This window comes from Serinus canaria, chromosome 3 (assembly GCF_022539315.1).
Source record: "Serinus canaria isolate serCan28SL12 chromosome 3, serCan2020, whole genome shotgun sequence".
NCBI lineage: Eukaryota > Metazoa > Chordata > Aves > Passeriformes > Fringillidae > Serinus > Serinus canaria.
Window position 1 is genome coordinate 12,397,249 of NC_066316.1, and position 17,567 is coordinate 12,414,815.

The window sequence follows — 17,567 nt, forward strand, 5'->3', positions numbered from 1 at the left end:
CCCTTTTTACACCACTATATTTCGGTGTTACTGCCCAAGTGCCTTCCTGATTTGCAAATATATCCCTGAGGAGTCACCAGCTACTTCAGCTCATTTCCTTATGGGAAAAAACAATTCACTGAGCTCTGCTCTCCAAGAAGGCGACAAAGCAAATGAGTGGAAGGGAAAACTCACCAGGATGAGCAGCACCAGCAGCTCCCACAGCTGCTCTGAGGTCTCTCAAGTGGCTTGTCCTGGTGTAGGCAGAAGGCCTCTGTGAAAGCATCCAGTCTTGGTGCATGTCAGGAGGTGGAAGAAGGCAGCAAGTTCAATGGAGATGATTTCAGGGGAGATGATTGCCCTTGTTTCTGCTGCTGGTGGGAAGCTCATCCATGCTGCCCTCAGGTAAGCCAGGGCTGGCTTGCTCAGATGCTTGGTGACCCCTCTAGGAGTGGACACAGGGCTGCCAGCACCCAGCCATGACTTGCAACGGTCTCCAGGCTCCCAAAACCCTCTCCAGAGGCAGGAATGTAAAAATAGCCCTTAATCCAATTTATTACAGCAGGAGCCAGCCCTCCCATAAGGGCTGCATTTATATTTACAGTACCAGGATGATGGGGCTGCCTCCGGTTCCTGACGGTGTCGCTGGGATTTTATCCCATGCTCATTCCAGCTACCAGCTCAGTGTCCAGGCTTCCTGCTGTCATGTCACTGCTGTGCCACACTGGGACAGAGCCTTTGGGGATCCAGGACGTTCCTCTGGCTGCCCTGGGTGATTCGAGACCCTGGCAAGGGGCTCAGAGACCTTGGCACAGAGTCAAAACCACCTGTGCCTTTGATTTTAACCCATGGAAAAAATTCCCAACTGTGTGTGAAGATTTACAAGCCACAAGGGTTTGAGTAGAATGATAGCTAATTTGTCACAGGGTGAAAAAGTAGAATTTTAGGGTTTTGGAATGGGGGTTCAAGAGGCAAGATGGAGGAATCTGCGTGTGTCCTGTCCTTCTTGTCCTCCATCTTCTGCTGGGATGGTGGCACTTCTGGATTGGTTTAGAGACAGACTGTCTAACATAGGTGATAGGTGTTGGAAAATCATTGTAAATAAAGTACACATGGTTCGTAGAATAAAAAGCTAACACCACCCCAAGGGCAGTAAACAGACCTGCTGGACAGATCTCAGCAGGTCAGAGAAAGAATGTAATAGATAAGGAAAAATAAACAAGCTTGAAAAGCAGAACTCAACTTCTTCGGTCACGGGGCTGGGAGAAAAGACTTTCTAATTCCTCGGGAGTCATCTCAACCACAGGAACCTGAGAAGAGCCCTGAATGGGGCTGGTGTTTAGGGGATGAGGCAATTACAGGTGATTCATTAGACATTGTGCACTGAGATTTGGGGGTTTATCGTGCATCGGGGTTTTCAGTGGTTCCAGACACCAAGCTGGGAACTTCATCAGGCTGAGATGATTGTTTGCTGCTGTTTTTTCCTGGGACTGGGTTCCATTGTCCTTCCATCTCCAGTGGGCACCTGGTCACACACACACAGAAACACACTGACACCTACAAAATGCTGGAGTGAATCCAGAGGATGAAGCTGGTGAGGGGTCTAGAGGGTAAATCCCATGAGGAGTGACTGGGGGAGCTGGGGGTGTTTGGCCTGGAGAAGAGGAAGCCCAGGAGTGATCCCATCACTCTCTACAACTCCCTGAAAGTAGCTTGTGGCCAGGTGTGGGTTGAGCTCTTCTCCCAGGCAACCAGCAACAGGAGTAGAGACACAGCCTCAAGTTGTGCTGGGGGAGGTTCATGCTGGACATTGGGAAGAATTTCTTTATGGAAGGGGCTGTCAGGCATTGGAATGTGTTGTCCCATTCCAGTGCCATGGCCAAGTTGATGTGGTAGTGTTCAGTCGAAAGTTGGGATGATCTCAGAGGTCTTCACCAACCTGACTGATTCTGCAATTCTCCCTACACCATATCCAAAAAGTACATTTTGTGCAACTGTTGCATTTATACAGGATGATTATATAAAGGTTAAAATCCACCTCACCCTAGTCATGTAACCAGTTATTTTGGTGGAAATGACGCTATTTGAATGAGTGTTCCAAAAAAGATTTCACCTGAAATACCCTTGAAATATGCTGTACAAGTCATTAAAGCCCTCACCATGCCCACAGTTTTTCTCTTTGCTTTTATCCACTTTAATTGGAATCTTACCCCATTTATTCCTCTGCCTTCTTCCAAGTCCTCTGTTTCCTTCCCACTGCTTTATTCTCCCCAACTAATCCAAGAGCTGTGTGTGACCCTGTGACCTGCTGAAATCAGTGCCAAAACCTCCATGGCTGAGCTGGTCACCACACCAGCCCTAAAAATTAATCACAGCCTTGCATCTGCACTACATGTCCTTGCTCCCCTTCCCTCCTTCATGCCTTGCCCCAAGTGATTCCTTCAAAGGACAAAATTCTGTCACTGAGGGTAATTAAAAACAGTTCATATCCTGCTGGGATTACAGGTTTAAAAATCTGAGTGCCAGGGAATCAAGGCGTTTGCTGTTTTTGGAGGAAACGAACTCCCACAAGAAACATATAACTTAATTTTGCTGTCAGATGTTCCTACAGACTCCTCTTGAAAGTCAACCAAAGCTGTATATATGTGCCTGAAGTCAGTTTTAAAAAAGAAATTACATTTATATTTAGATTGTCACCCTCCAGTCATTCAAAATGGTTCATGTGGGAAGTTTATAATGCTATGATCAAACCCTTCATTTTGGAATTTATTGACGTTTGAGTGTCTCGGGTCTTCTGCATGGAAACTTCTGATTGCCTTTAACACACACATCGTGTTGACACCAAGAGAGATGGTCCTGAGTGACCCAGCCCCAGAGCAGTGCCAAACAACTGGGGACACTTTCCCTTTGGGACTATTGGCAGAATGAGAAGAAGGAGCCCCCTTCCCTCACCCCAAGAGCTGCAGGTTGGGCAGAGATTTATGTCCATATGTCCATCACCACCTAAATGTCAATCAGTTGGCAAAATCCTGAATATGTGGCTCCTTGGCCAAGGAAACTATTCTGACCTTCTCATGCTCCTGGTGAGCCAGAGGAAGGAATAACAAAATATTTGGTGGGGAGGATCCAGTGCAGCCATAACTGATGTGCCTGGGTTTGCTGTGCTGAGTGGCCATCTCATGGCACCTCTCTGCTTTCAGAACAGTTTGGTCTCCTGCCACACATTGCACCAAGGGCAGGCCTGTGCACTAGAGGCACGTGGATACTGACAGATGAGTTCTGTGCTGTTCCTCTGTCTCCCAAAAGAGATAAGAGTGCTGAGCTGTGCACCAGTGGCCAGCCCTACCCCTTCCTGGGGAAATTATATGGGACAAGTGACTCTTTTAGTAGGAAACATGGGAATTTGAGAGTGTCTTTCAAATAAAGGATTTCTGCTAACCTGTGATGTCCAGGGAAGAAAAGCTATTCAGCCTGACACACTACTGCAGCTTAAGGACATGGAAAGATAAGTGATGAAATCGATGGAGGGACCAAACCAGAAGGACTCCTCTGGGTTAAGATGAAGGGGTACCTTTGCTTTATCCATGTGTTTCAGGCTGTCCCCAGCTCACTCCTGCCTGGTCAGACAGGGTCAGAATTCTTCTCCTGCACTCCTGGCCTGAGCTGTGTGCATGCCAGGAGCTACAGCAGCCCATGTCTCATTACATTAACTGCATTTGCGATGCAAAATCAAACCAATTCATCTGAATTGTGCAGGGAGAGAAACACTCATCCCTGAAATCTCTGCAAATCAGGTAAAAAACCATCAGCAATGGGAAAGGAAAAAGCCAATATGGACAAGATTATTCATACCCGTATAATCATGTTGACTTGTACCAATATTTATTTTTATCACTCATCTTTGAAAATGTAGGTATAATTAAGCAACCTCTCCTGAGCATCATCTGTGCTAATACTGAAGAAGTGAAATATTCCTATGTAGATCTAACAGTTGATGGTAAATGTTAGCATTTCCTTGAGACTAGCGAGATCATTAAAGCAGAAATTATCTCATATTAAAAATGGTTATAGGCAGTTACAGGCTGTATCCACAGCCCTTTAGGGAAAAAAAATGAACCATCAAGGACAATTTTTTAGTCATTGTTTCCATCTGAAGTGCATTACCTTTCTTCTAGCCCCTCAGAGCATTTTCAATGATGAGAAGCCTGTGGATGAATCAGATGCTCCATCTTGGCTCCCTTCTGTTGCTGGTGATTTCCAAGCATCTCGTGACCAGCTGTAGGCTTCTCCACAAGCCTCTGAATGAGACATTTTTGGCATCCTCTTTTCATATACATTATTTGATGGTCTCGTGAGTCTTTTCCAACCTGAATGATTCTGTGACTCTATACATAGAAAGATACCAGAGCGTCAAGGACTTGTCCAACACAACATGGGAGACCGGTGCAGGAATTAACAGCAAATCCTTGAGCCCCAGACCAATGTTGTAGGCAGCACATTTTTCTCCTGGAGATGATCAGAGTCCTGACCCTACAAATCTTGAGCACCTTGGCTCTTACAGAAACACATTCAGCAGTTTCTGAATTTTTCACCAGACCAAATCCCTTGTGCACACCAAGCTGGTTAAATTGGACACCAGGCCACCGGCATCATCATCATTACTATTGTTATTGGTATTATTGTTATAAATTGAAAGAGCTGAAAGCAGATGTTGCCACACAAAAAGCTGGTGGGAACAATTCCTCCCATTGTGCAGGTATCAGAATTAGGAAGCAGGAATCAGAAAGCAGCTCAGCTCAGTGGGATTGTAACAAAACATCCATTTATCAAAGCAGTCTAAAAAAAGCATAGCTCTAGGTTTTGAAACTGCTGGTGAAAAGACAGCTGCATCTCTCAGCAACTTTTAAAGCTATCCTAAAATTACTTCATTTTTGCTTTGTACCTAGGCACTGAAAAGTCAACGAGCTTTTTTATGGTATCACGTTCCAACCTAAGTGCATTTTGATCTACACTGCAATGCTGTAAAAAAGTGACATCAAAAGAGCAAGTGAACACAATCATGAGGGATTGTTCACTCTTTTTGACTGGTTTCACCTACAAAGAGCAGAGACTACAGAGAAACCTGGAGCCACAGACAGGCTCTGCTGGAAAGTGCCCAGAAATACCACAGCCCTTTCTTGCCAGAGCACGCCATTTTATTTTCCAAAGCAAATGGAAACATCACCAGTACAAATCCTGCCTCGTGCCACAAGTGCTCTTGCTTGCTTTTCCACAGAGGGGTGAAGATGGGTGCAGCCAGCAGATACCATCAGAGAGGGCTCATGCACCCTCTGGGCATCTCCACAGCAGAAAATACGACTTACCCCAGGCAGAGGCAGCAGCCAGTGCAGGTGGGGATAACTCCCTGTGCAGTGCCATGAGCAGGGTCAGGTGCCCAAAGCCAATTGAGGAGAGATCTGGGTGCCTCTGGGGGAATTTGGGCTGCATTTGTGGGCTGTCCAGCATCCATCTCCTTCTCCCAGGGCTATTCCTGCACAACTGAGAGGGCTGGGGGTGCCACAGGGGTCTCAGCACATCAGCTGGGGTGTTTTAGCCATTTCTCACCCTCCTGCCTCTCACTTTGGTCAGGTCTGCAGGACACCTCAGGATCCAAACTCTGAGCAGGGGAATGGTGCCACCACAGTGCCCAGGTGTCCCTGGCAAGGTGGCTCTTGGGCACCTGCATCAGCTGCAGTGCCACAGGGCCCCAGTGGCAGCTGTGCAGACACTGTGACACTCAGCTCCCTGGTCAGCCTGGGGCAGCATCCAGAGCACAGCCAGCATCCATCCCCTCTGCAAGCAGATGGTTTGGCACTGGTGTCCAGAGAAGTGCTCCTGGATGCCCTTCAAGCAAATAAATATATAACTCCAGCAGAGGAGATTCAAATGCCATTTTTTAAATTAAGAATATAATTTTATTAAAGGGTTTTAAAGACATTGTCTTTGCCCAACAGAAGGAGAGGAAGGCTGGTGGGTTGGCAGGAGCCTGGTGTTCAGGGTGACACTGCTGCTCACAGGGGGTCTTTCAGAGAATCAGAGAATTCCAGAATCAATAAGGTTGGGAAAGACCTGTAAGATCACTGAATCCAACAATGAACCCAGCACTGCCAAGGCCACCACTAAACCATGGTGCCACATCTACATCACTTTCAAACATCTCCAGGGATGGGGATTCCACCACTTCCCTGGGCAGCCTGTTTCAATAGTTGACAACATTTTCCATGAAAAATAATTTCCTAATTTCCAACCTAACCATTTCCTCTCATCCTGTTTACCTGGCACATTTCCTCTCTGCCCATCAGCCCTTTGGCTCAGCAGTGGCACCATTCCCACATCCCCCTCTTCTGATGAAAATGTGGTGCTGACATGGAGGCTCTGCACAACCTGCCAGAAGAGAAACAGCCTCCATGAAGAAAATCATTCCAAGACACTGCTGGTACCCACAGATGCCCAGGGCTGAGGGGGTTTCTCAGGGCAAGAGATGATTTTGATATGCTCAAGTCAGCACCAGTAGCACCCCACATAGTCAGGAGAGGATGCATTCCCTGCATCATTCAGCACTGTCAGTCATCTTTTAAAATCTTTTAAAGATTTAAAGTCATCTAAAATCTTTTAAAACTCCAGAAACTGCAGCTGGGTGGTATTAGCATCAGTCCTATACCCTCCAGTATTTTTCTAGTACCCCACAAGGGTTTAATATGCCATGCTAGCAGCTCTGGGAGTCTGGGAGCATCATCCTTTAGAAAGCTCGCTCCTGCTTGGTTCAGTGCTTTCTTGTGCAGGCAGGAAATTTGTTGTGGGCAGAATTAAAGCACCTGCAAGGCAGATGTTGAGACCATGAGGAGAGGTCTGAGTAGGCAATATTTGCCTTGGGAGTGGTGTGGTGTTCAGGTCAAACTGCAAAGGTTTCTCTGCTCTCATTAAATGACACAGGCTCTGGAGACATCCCAAAGAGAGAGAAGTGACAGGTCCCCACATGGATTTTCTTCCCCTGATGCTGAACAAATTCAGTCATTCAAATCCCAATATATTATCAATAGACAGGCTCATATTTCCATCTAGACAGCCTGCAGAGTTGCAAGCCACTAAAAATAAGGGTTGGAATAAATGCTGCTCTTCCCAAGAGGGGCTGATTGAGGAGGTGAGGGTGACACTAAAGTGGTGCTTTATTTAGGGTCCAGCTTCAGGGGGGAAGCAAAGAGCTTGTGTCCTTTCAGGACATCCATGAGGATGCCTGTCCATGTGCCTTTCCACTCTGAACTGGATAAAGACCAACATCTTATATATAGTTTTTCCAGCAACCATTTTTGGCCCCTCAGTCCATTTTAAGACAGAAACTGCTGACTTTCAGGGTGCATTGAAGCTGAGAAGTTATTTCTGTTAGGTTGGTTTCTAGCTGGTCTCTCTGAAACTGCCACAAGCAGAGCCCAGCCAGGGTTTCTCCACAGCTCACACTGACACAGAGTCACATCCTACTCACCACAGCTTGTCTGCTCTCATGGGTGTTTTTTACATGGCCTGACAGAGGGTGCAGATCAGTGGGAAAAGAAACATTTCTAGAAAGGTGAATTTTCAGTAGGCACAAGACAATCTGATGGCATCAAGCTTTCTGCCATCCAAGTCCTGGAGCTGTTCTGCCTGAACACATTCAGGAGCATCAATCTCAGCAGCCACCTTCCTCCTCAGCTGGAATTGAAAGACTTTGCTAGGGTATACATTTTTTAAAAAGAAGGACTAGGAGTATTTCTGTGTGCAAACAGCTTTTGTTGGTTTGTTTGTTTGTGTGGTTTTTTAGAGCAGCATGTGAAGGGCACCCAAAAATTACAGCCTCTCCCACCTGCCCCACACTTCAGCCTTCAGGTTCAGCACCCCATTCAGCTTCAAAGGGCTCAGGGCTTGGTTTCCCTACCCAAAGAAGTGAGAAGTGAAACATCACACACAGACTCTCAGTGATCTCATCCTGCTCTATTCAAATTGGTGCAAATTTTGTCACTGACTCACTTAACAGCAAAATCAAGCAGCCTGTGGTGCATGAAGTGAAAACCCTGTGGTTCTCCCTTTGTACCACTTCAGTTTAAGCACATGCTCCTCATGGCTGTGCTTCTCCTCTCCTCCCTGTTTGCCTGTCCTACTCCCCAGCACTGAAAGTAGAGGAATTTCATTGAGCATTTGCACTCTGCTGGCTGCAGTGCAAAGCAGGACTGTGTCTGGGGACAGACTGAACTGCAGGAGAGGCAGAGCAGAGCTTCCCTCCTTCAGCAACCACAGGTGTCCAACACCAACCTAAAGGTGTGCAAGGCACTTGGCCACTACAGCCATGGGAGGGTTTTCCAAAACCCTCCTGACTGGTGCTTCTGGAGGTTTCTTTGAGCTCCCTGTGAAATGCATTATTGGCTGTCTGATCTCTGTAGACCAGATGCATTGTAATCTATTTTCTAGACTAAATTTTCCCATTTGGATCAAGATCATACTTGGGCAGGCCTCATAAAGGGACTGGCCCAAAGCAGGCACAGCAGCTCAGGATTTCACACCAGGCATCCCTCCCCTGCTCCTCTGTCCTCCTGGAAGGGCCAAAGAGCAAGTTTTCAGGCAATATCTGCAAATGTCAGATTACAGCACTGTTTTCCATACTTCCCCAAAAAACTCCTTGTTCACATTAAACAACACCTTCAAGCAGCCTGATGCCTTCCATGATATCTTTTGATAAGGGTAACAGGGGAAAAAAATCATAAGTGCATGCCTCAGGATGTGTGGGAGGTGCAGCAAAGCCCTGGATGGTTTGATTTCCTCTCATGTGCACAGGATAAATAAGCATCTAGTCACTGGTGGAGATCAGTTCTCATTCTTGAAAAAAAGACCAGTAAAACTGAGCTTTGTAATACTAATGGGTAAGATACTCATCAGCTTTCCAAGTTTTCCAGTGAGAAAATTACACTTTTATCTACAAACTACACTCCAGAGAGAAATCAAACCATTGAGAACTACTGAGAGCACAACAGCATTAGCATGGATTCATGGGCCAAGTCAACAGCCAGTCTAATCTCGGGGTAAAAAAAGCATTTGCTTCATGCAGCTCCTCTGATTCACACTGAATGAGCACATCTCTTACAAGAGAGATTACAGAGCTAATCCTGTGTCTCTCTACAGCACAAAGATAATCAGCACTGCAGCTTTCTCATAACCAGTGTTGTATCACACTACATGATGCTTGATATCCAGCCACAGCAGCACAGAAAGGGGGCTTCTGCAAGGTTTCCCTCTCAGAAATAGAGAAGGACCCTTTAAAAGGCTACTGTAGGGGAAATTGGAATATGACTCAGGTCTGCTAGAGCCAGGTCAGCTCTGCTCCAGGGCTGTGTCACTGCACTGCAAGGGCAGGTCCAAGCTGGAGTCTCACAGGAGCTTCCCCCTCAGAACATCAATTTTAAGCAAGCCACCCAGCCATGCAAGTGTTTCATAGTGCTGGTGGCCCACTGCCTGCTTGGCAAGTGCTGCTCATCCTCTGGGAAAACCTCAAACTAAAACCTCTGGTTTTAGTCTCAGATGGTTTCTTTAAGTTAAAGGCAATAACCAGAGCAGAACAGCAGTGGCCAAACAAGTGCTGAAACAGCACCTTCCAGAACACTTCTGGAGAAAGGCCAGCCTGTGCTGGGGGCCAGGGCTCCTACAGCAGCCAGGGTGCCCCCAAACTGGACCAAAGGAGAGCACACCATGGATTCTGCACTGAGATGCTCCTCTCAGGCTTCTGTGCCAGCATGGAGAAGTGCAGATTTAATTAAACCCCTGAGTTTCACTGGGGATGCTCCCACAGAGAGAGGGAACATCTCTCAGAGCTCGGTGCACCCCCTGATTTCCTGCCCCTGCATCACCAGCCTTGGGCATTATCATGCACATCCCTTTGCACAGCAGGCACAAAGTAAGCAGGCTCCTTTTTCAAACCTTTTAATGTCACTGATTGCCACCAAGGTGGGAGTGAATTGCTACAGTGCATCCCAGTGTCCCTGAATGGAATGACAAATGCCACAGCAGAATGAAGATATGAAAGATGACTTCCTGCAAGCAGAAAGGGAGTGAGCTTGAAACACCTATTACTGCCCAAGGTGAAAAGGGACAGTAGGTACAGAAACCAAAACTCCCATGCTGCCCTCCCAAGTCAGGGCAAAAAAAGACTGCAGCCAGAGCATCTGCACTAAAATGAGCATCAGAATCCTCTTGCTGGTAATTTGGATGGTGAACATTGACATGAAGCTTGGTTTTTAATTTTTACTTTCATTAGCACATGAAAGCATAAGGAAAGTACCTGCCATTATGCTGAGACCCTGAAAACCAAGAAAGGGACACTCAGTTCAGCAACAACCTCCAGCAGAAAGGATGAGGAAGAATTATTGCAAATATCCAGCAGAAGGGAACTGCTTCTGAATGGCATTTCCCCAGTCACCCAAAACCTGCAAGGCTTGCACCATGGTAACACATGCTGTCACTCCTTCCAGGGCTTGGGACCACATTCTGGCAGCTACATTCCTGACCCTTCCTAGAGTGTTTTTTGTTGAACCACAGGCCCTGGGGAGGAGGTGCAGCACGTGCAGCAAACGTGGCACAGTTTGCAGGCTCTGTCTCCCTGCAGTGCCACTCTGGCTGTGCCTGCACAGGGAGAGCAGGTGCCCAGACAGCTCTGGATGGGGTCAGGTGGCTGCAGAGAGGTTTAAAAGCTTGGACTGTCTGCTGCCAGAGGCATCTGGGAACAGCCACACAAGGGAAACCAGGCTGAAAACACTGACAAGCTCTGGTATGAGGATTGCAGCAATGGATGCTTTCCTGATGTTTTGTGTAAAAAAAAAAGGGGCAGGACAGAAGATATTTCAAAAGCTCAGTATGAAAAAAAATCATGTTCCTCAGGATATAAAGCAGCACCTTTAGGCAGACACAGACACACTTCAGGAGTGCTGCCCAGCTTCCTGCCTCCCCCACAGCACGGTCCAGAGCGGGTTGGAGATGGGACCAGACTGCCAGAGTGATGTGCAGCAGCCCTCCCTGTGCAGCTCTGCTCTTTGCCATGGCCATGGGCCCATTGCCTGAGTCCACAGCAACTCACAGGGGAGCAGCTGCCCAGTTTCTGGAGAAAGAGTGAGCATACTGAAGCCACCCCCTGTGCCTTGCCCTGACAAGCCATGCCTTTGCAGCCTGCAGCAGGACTGGGTGGATCAGCAGGGGAAATGTTCTCATAAGCACAGGCTATTTATTTATTCACTGCTTTTCCCTCAGCTCTCCTTGTTCAGCACTGCAGTTTTCAGTTTTCCAACCATCCCATCAAGGCAGAATTATCACATCCTTAAGGAAACTGCCACAGAAATCAAGCAGCTCAAAGCAGGTGCCAAGGCCCCTTTTTCCCACAAAGGCAAAGGAGCAAACACATTTTCTCACCTGTAGGAAAGCACTGCTCGCTGCAGCTGGAGGAGCAAACACAACCTGGCATCTGCTTTACACCATTGCTTCCCTCAGTACAGGCACTGCTGCTGGGTCAGGGGACACTGAGAAAGGAGGGCAAGTCCCAGCTGCCACTGAAAGGGATCAGAAATTGTCACTTCACTCTTGAACAGCAGAGGTTGGTCCCTCTCAATTTGACTGGCAAAGCAGCAGGTGCAGGGATGCATCTACCCCTGTCCCACCCCATGCACATGAAAATCTCTGCTGGCAGTTGAGAGAGACACACACACACACAAAAGAAGCACTGGATGGTGCTCCCTGTGTACAGGAACAGTGCAGGAGCTTGGCAGGAACAGGGAGAGGAAAGGCAACAGGCTGGGAAAGGCAGCTGCAAGGCTGGGAGAGGAACAGGAATATCTGAGAGACAACTGCTAACAAGGCTTTTTCAGCAAACAGCATCAAGAGCCAAGTTATACCTGCAATGGTTGCAGCCATCTCAGGAAGGTGACAGCACTTCTCCCCTTGTATTGTAAGGCTTCAGGTTACTGAGGCCACTTCTTTTCCTTCTTCCCAGGTCAGCAAGAGGCAAAGAATTCAATGCATGACCTCACACTTCTTCAGATACAGAGCAGCAAATGCTCTCCCTTGATTTTTCAAATAAATTTGCCCCAGTGCAGAATAGCAAGACCAACTGTCTTACTTCTTCATAGCCAGAGAAATTGTGCAGTGGCTGGGTGTTCAAAACCTCATTAAATTAATGCCATGAAAACCAGTTTAAAGCACCATCGTAATCTGCTCACACAATCCCAGAGCTCAGCAATGAGCTCTCCCCCAGGCTTCCCTGGGTCTGGGAAAGTCAGACCAGGAGCACTCCCAGTACTGACAGGGTGGGTGTCAGCCCAGAACAGCTACATGCCCTAAGAGCTGATGCAAAGTTGCTACGCTCTGCAAAGCCAGGCCACTAGCGGGGCTGGTGTCACCAGCAGGGATCCAAAGCTCTCCAAGCTCTGGAACTCTCCTCAGGACAATGTCAGTGCAGCTGCCAGTGGGCAAGGACTCACCTCAGTCCTGTCCTGCCATTTCTGATTCCACCTCAGCTCCAGGGGAGGAAAGAGACACAGATGGTGACTGCATCATTATTTGAGATGAACAGGCAGAGCTGAAAGCTGGAATGTCCAGAGATGAGCCCAGATCTGGCAGGCACCATTCCCTTGATCCCTGAGTCACCCAACCCTAACTGGAGCCTTTGACCACAACCCCAGAGGTAAACCCAACACTTTCTCATCAGGCTGGCTACCAGGTGTTCCAGATCCCTAAAAGGGCAGTGAAATCATCAAAGGAAAATTAATTCCTTCAGTGTTTGCTCATGTCCCCTCTTTTGTTTTACCCCATCTAATGCAGTTTTCTTCATGAAGAGCCTTCTAGATGAACAGTAAGAGCAGAGACCAAAAAGGCCATTTGCCTGCAGCACTCAGTGCCCAGCTTTCTCAGGTGAATGAGCAAAGAGAACCTTGCATCTTTATTGAAGGCTAACACTGCACGGCCTCACCCCTCCTCAACAGCCTTGTTAGTCTCCTTCAGAACTCTGACAATCTTTGCATCCCTGGCACAGCTCTGCAATAATCAGGTAAGTTGTGGGATTGCTCCTGCCCCACAGGTCCATTTCTGAACAGAAAGCTAAATTGGAACCAGCAAAAATAGCCACCCCGCCTGCTCAGATGAAATCACAGTACCTGTAACCCACTTTGCCAGCAGCACTGGCATATGGAGACTTAACCCTGCCTGTCTCCTCCTGCCTATATCCAGCAGCAGAGGGAGGGGGAAGTGTAGTGTAGAAGAGGAAAACAGTTCAAAAGATTACCTTTAAAATCTTGTTAACTTGCACCTTTCTTCCTTGTGAGTGTTGAAGGGCATGAGAAAACCTGAATCTTCTTTGCTGCAGACACACGAGACCCTTTCTGAAGCACACAGGAGGTGCTGCCCTGAGCTGGCCCATCACTCCTGAGTAACACATGAGCACCTTCCACCCTCAGACAGGCAAATCTGGGCACACAGGAACACCTCTATCAGCTCCAACTGCAAGACAAAAATAAAAGCAGCCCGTCCTCAGCACACTGCAGACACACAGAACTGAGGCACTGCACCCAGAAAGGGAAGAGTGGACACAAAGAACATGAAGGGAATGAGGGAAGCAGAGAATTGGCCCCTCCTGCTGGTGGCAGCTCGGTGAGGAGCTCCTCGGCTAAGGAGACACTTAAAAGTGCACACAGGGTCAGAGGGACAACAGAGAAATTCCTGGAAGAGATGACCTCTGATGGTTTTATGCCTGTTCTCCTGGTTACATGGACATGACACTGAGCAAGGGGCATCTCTGCTCAGACCACAGGGATCTCAGCATGCACAGGAAGAGGCTGGCAGTACCAGCCATTCCAGTCTCACAGGAACTGCCCCTTTCCAGCAATACCTGAAGCAGTTTGAGCCAACATTTTTGGATACTTTGGTGGTTGAAACAATCAAAATTGCAAAAACATACATTGTTACTTTAGGCAACAGATTTTTTCATTCTGATGCTTTTCCAGAACATGCATTAACTGTGCTGTTTGTAAATGCTAATCTGTTTTTATCTCTGTAAGCAAAATGCATTTTAATTTAATGGCCAGAAAGGTGTTATGCAGCACTCCAACCTCTCAAAGAAGCCTTTAGTGCTTTTGTAAAGCAGATCTAAATATGTCCCAGTCCTGGTCTAAGTACAGGCATTACCCAACAGCAAACTGAACATCACACCTCCTTTATGACTATTTAAATGTTTAAATGCAGACCACTGCAACACATTATCCCTGACACAGCACTATAGCACAGCTTTAACAGCAGCACTGCTGTCCCCAGCACACACCCACTGATGCAATCTCTGAACACAGCAAGTTTGCCTAACATCTTCAGCATGATTTTATTTCTACCATCTCCTGCGACAAACAACTTTTCCCATTAGTCTTTCAACGCTGACAGTTTTAAATATAGGTAGTATTCTTCAGTTACAATTTAAAATGCTAAATTTCAAGGAGAAAATAAACTTGTACCGGCATGCTTTCAAACTGCCTCAATGACAGAAGAACATCAGATAAAAATCAATGTATTCTTACATTGTAGACAGCCTTCACTAATCATGATCAGCTCAGACATTCCAATTGAAATGTAACTTCACCCCAGCCTCTACTTCCACTACAAAACCAAAACTCAGGCAGGAAGAGCAGGCCTGTAGTGTATTTGACTCAAACATTACCATTCACATAGCAAACACAAAAAATCCCTCCCACCCAATCACCCTCCTCACCCCACCCAAGACCTGTGCAGGTACACACACAAAAAAATCTCTGACAAACCACAGAGACATCTGCTTGGAAAAGACCAAAGATTATGGAATCCAACCATTAACCCAGCACTGCCAGGGCCACCACTGAGCCATGTCCCTGAGTGCCACATCCAATACCTCCAGGGTGGTGATTCCAACACTTCTCCAGGTGGCTGTTCCATGGTTTGACAACCCTTTTGGGGAAGAAGTCTTTCCTAATACCCAATCTAAAACTCCTCTGGTGCAATCTGAGGCTGTTTCTTCTTGTCCTATCACTTGTTATCTGGGAGAAGAGACCAATCCCCATCTGGCTACACCCTCCTTCCAGGGACTTGTAGAGAGGGATAAGGTCTCCCTTGAGCCTCCTTTAGTCTAGGCTGAGCCCCCCCAGCTGCTCCTCATCAGACCTGTGCTCCAGACCCTTCTCCAGCTCCACTGTCCTTCCCTGGAGTCTCTCCAGCACCTCAGGGTGTTTCCTGTAGTGAGAGACAGAACTGGACACAGCACTGGAGGTGTGGCCTCAGCAGTGCCAAGTACAGGGGGACAATCCCTGCCCTGGTCCTGCTGGCCACACTCTTGCTGATACAGGCCAGGATGCCACTGGCCCTCCTGGCTACCTGGACACACTTAGATGGATTTTTTCTAATGGAGCACTAACATAGCATTACTAAATCTTCAGTGAATTGATTAATGTAATTGCATCACACAAAAAAGAATCATGGCTTAGGACAAAGATTTTGTGTACATACTGCAGCTTTCCAAGGCTCTGGCAACTGTTTGACACCTCAGCTGTTAGACTTTCTAGCACACTTCTGGTAAATCATTACACATTGTTTGTGCAGTCAATAGCACTCAATATGAAAAACCATTTTATTGCAAACTTCTAACAGGACAAAATGATCCCAACTAAAGCAGGAATCTGGCACGTAATGTGCTCAGAATTTTTTACAAAATAATTACAATCCAAGAAAAAATGCCTACATAAATGAGCACAAGTATCATAAAGTATAAAAGCTACAAGACAAGAAAATTATAGTTCTTTCAATACAAAATATGCTTCAGGGGCTGTATCCTCTTCTTGCACATTTCATGATGTAACTTTCGTTCGAGAAATTATTTCATTCACAAAACTGTTGTTCTTTGCCAGCACATCATTTCTCAGCTGTTTCAACTTGACTTTGATGTCTTCTTCTGACATATCTGTCAGGGGCAATGCTTTCACTTGACAAAGAAAATCTTGAATTATCTTTTCACCTTCCTGAAATGGAGAGAAGGAAAAGAAAACAGAAAAGGTGTTTAGATAGCAAGCAGGACTTTTCCAAATTCCCTATAGATAAAAAGTATTGTTCATCAGCAGAAACCCAGTGCAGGCAAAAATCATGGTTATTTTTGTCCTTGCTATCAATTTCTGAGCACCAGAACAAACCACTCACACTGGTACCAGAAGTTCTTTTTCCATGCATGAGCAAAAAGCACCAGTTGATCAGCATAAATTCAGTATTTAACACTGCAATCTCCTTCAAGGTGTTCCACATTTAATTCCAGTGTGCAGCAACATGAGATGAGCACTGCCAGCAGTAATAGGACCAGAATGGTCATATTACCCAAAATACTTTTAGAAGGAACTGTCAATCAGAAGCAATGCTTCAACATGCAAAAGGAAGGGACAAATTGTAACCAAGCAACTGCAGAGTGGCCGTCACCAAGGAGAACAGATGATAATTAAGCTTTATGCATATGCTTTTACACAAACAGGCAAAGTGGAACTTCTAAACAATCTGACTTGAACAGCAAGAACAAACATTGCAATGAACAGTATTCAGAATCCCTGTATTGGAAACAACTGGTCCAGAATGCAGAAGTTTGTCCAGTCCTCTGCATTGTAGAATTCTACTGAAAAGTTCACTGAGTTTTCCTCTTATCATTTGAGACTGATGCAAATTTCAGTGCAGAAGTTCCCAAAAAGTAATAGCACCCTTTTCCCTCTACACAGGATGTTAACCAAGGCAGACAAATTCTCTGGGTGAGACATCTAAAGCTCTGCCATTCTATTGCCTAGAGGGTTTATGGTATATCTTGTATTACTGAAACACCCAGGAATAAACTGTATTTGTCACAAGTGTTTGCTATGTCAATTTAATTTACACCAACTTAGGACCATGCAGCCAGGTCCAACTGATCTAAAAATTCCTTCACCACAATGCCTGACACAGGAAAGGTAAAAGTGGAGCAACTGAGGTAGCTGGAGGGGAAGCTTTCTGGCAGTAAAAGGCAGAACAAGCCAGAGATTGTTCATCTAAAGCATCAGATCCACTTACTGAGCCAGGAACAACAAATGCAGTTGACCCCTGAAACAGGGCTGAAACTGAAAATAAAGTAACAGGTAACAGCCTCTGTCTAGAGCAAAGGCTTTTGAAATGTAGGAAGTGTTCTGGATGTGGACTAACACTTCAAGGCTTCCATACACTGGAGTAGCCCCGAGGCTGCCAGAAGGAGATCAGGGTGGTACAAGGCTGTGGAGTTTCAGGCTGGCTGCTGGCACACAGAACCAAGCTCTGCAAGCAGGTTTGCATGCACACACAGCAAGGAGGACCCAGCCACGCTGAACAAAAACCAGTGCAAGCCACAAAGCAGCAGCACTGGATTTCCCAGGAGGCTGCCACAGATGCCACTGTCAGGACTCCTGACCCAGCAACAAGACAACACAGGATATTCTGTGAAAGCTTCCTGCAGCCTTTGTTTTCCTCTACACTACTTGCAAAGGAAGCTTCTTTAA

At 46.6% G+C, this 17,567-nt stretch overlaps 1 protein-coding gene and 1 long non-coding RNA gene across 4 annotated transcripts in view; both read right to left on the reverse strand.

Moving 5' to 3' along the window:
- Positions 1 to 244: 244 nt before the first annotated feature.
- Positions 245 to 12,911, reverse strand: LOC127059468 (uncharacterized). 3 transcript variants are annotated; one of them, XR_007777361.1, is made up of 4 exons: positions 11,919 to 12,142; positions 11,440 to 11,576; positions 4,144 to 4,364; positions 245 to 1,504 (listed from the first exon to the last, which is right to left on the reverse strand). It is a non-coding gene; the product is annotated as an uncharacterized LOC127059468 (long non-coding RNA). The 3 variants fall into 3 exon arrangements; XR_007777362.1 differs by lacking the exons at positions 245 to 1,504; positions 11,919 to 12,142 and adding an exon at positions 12,504 to 12,911 and having other exon boundaries at positions 3,791 to 4,364; XR_007777360.1 differs by lacking the exon at positions 245 to 1,504 and having other exon boundaries at positions 3,791 to 4,364.
- A 2,732-nt stretch (positions 12,912 to 15,643) lies between these two features.
- The window catches only part of MSH2 (mutS homolog 2), a 45,935-nt gene continuing 44,011 nt past the window's right edge, over positions 15,644 to 17,567 (reverse strand). The window contains exon 16 of the mRNA XM_050972490.1: positions 15,644 to 16,049. Within this exon, the coding sequence (XP_050828447.1) occupies positions 15,879 to 16,049 (171 nt within the window). The 3' untranslated portion in view covers positions 15,644 to 15,878. The remainder of the gene's footprint in view (positions 16,050 to 17,567) is intronic.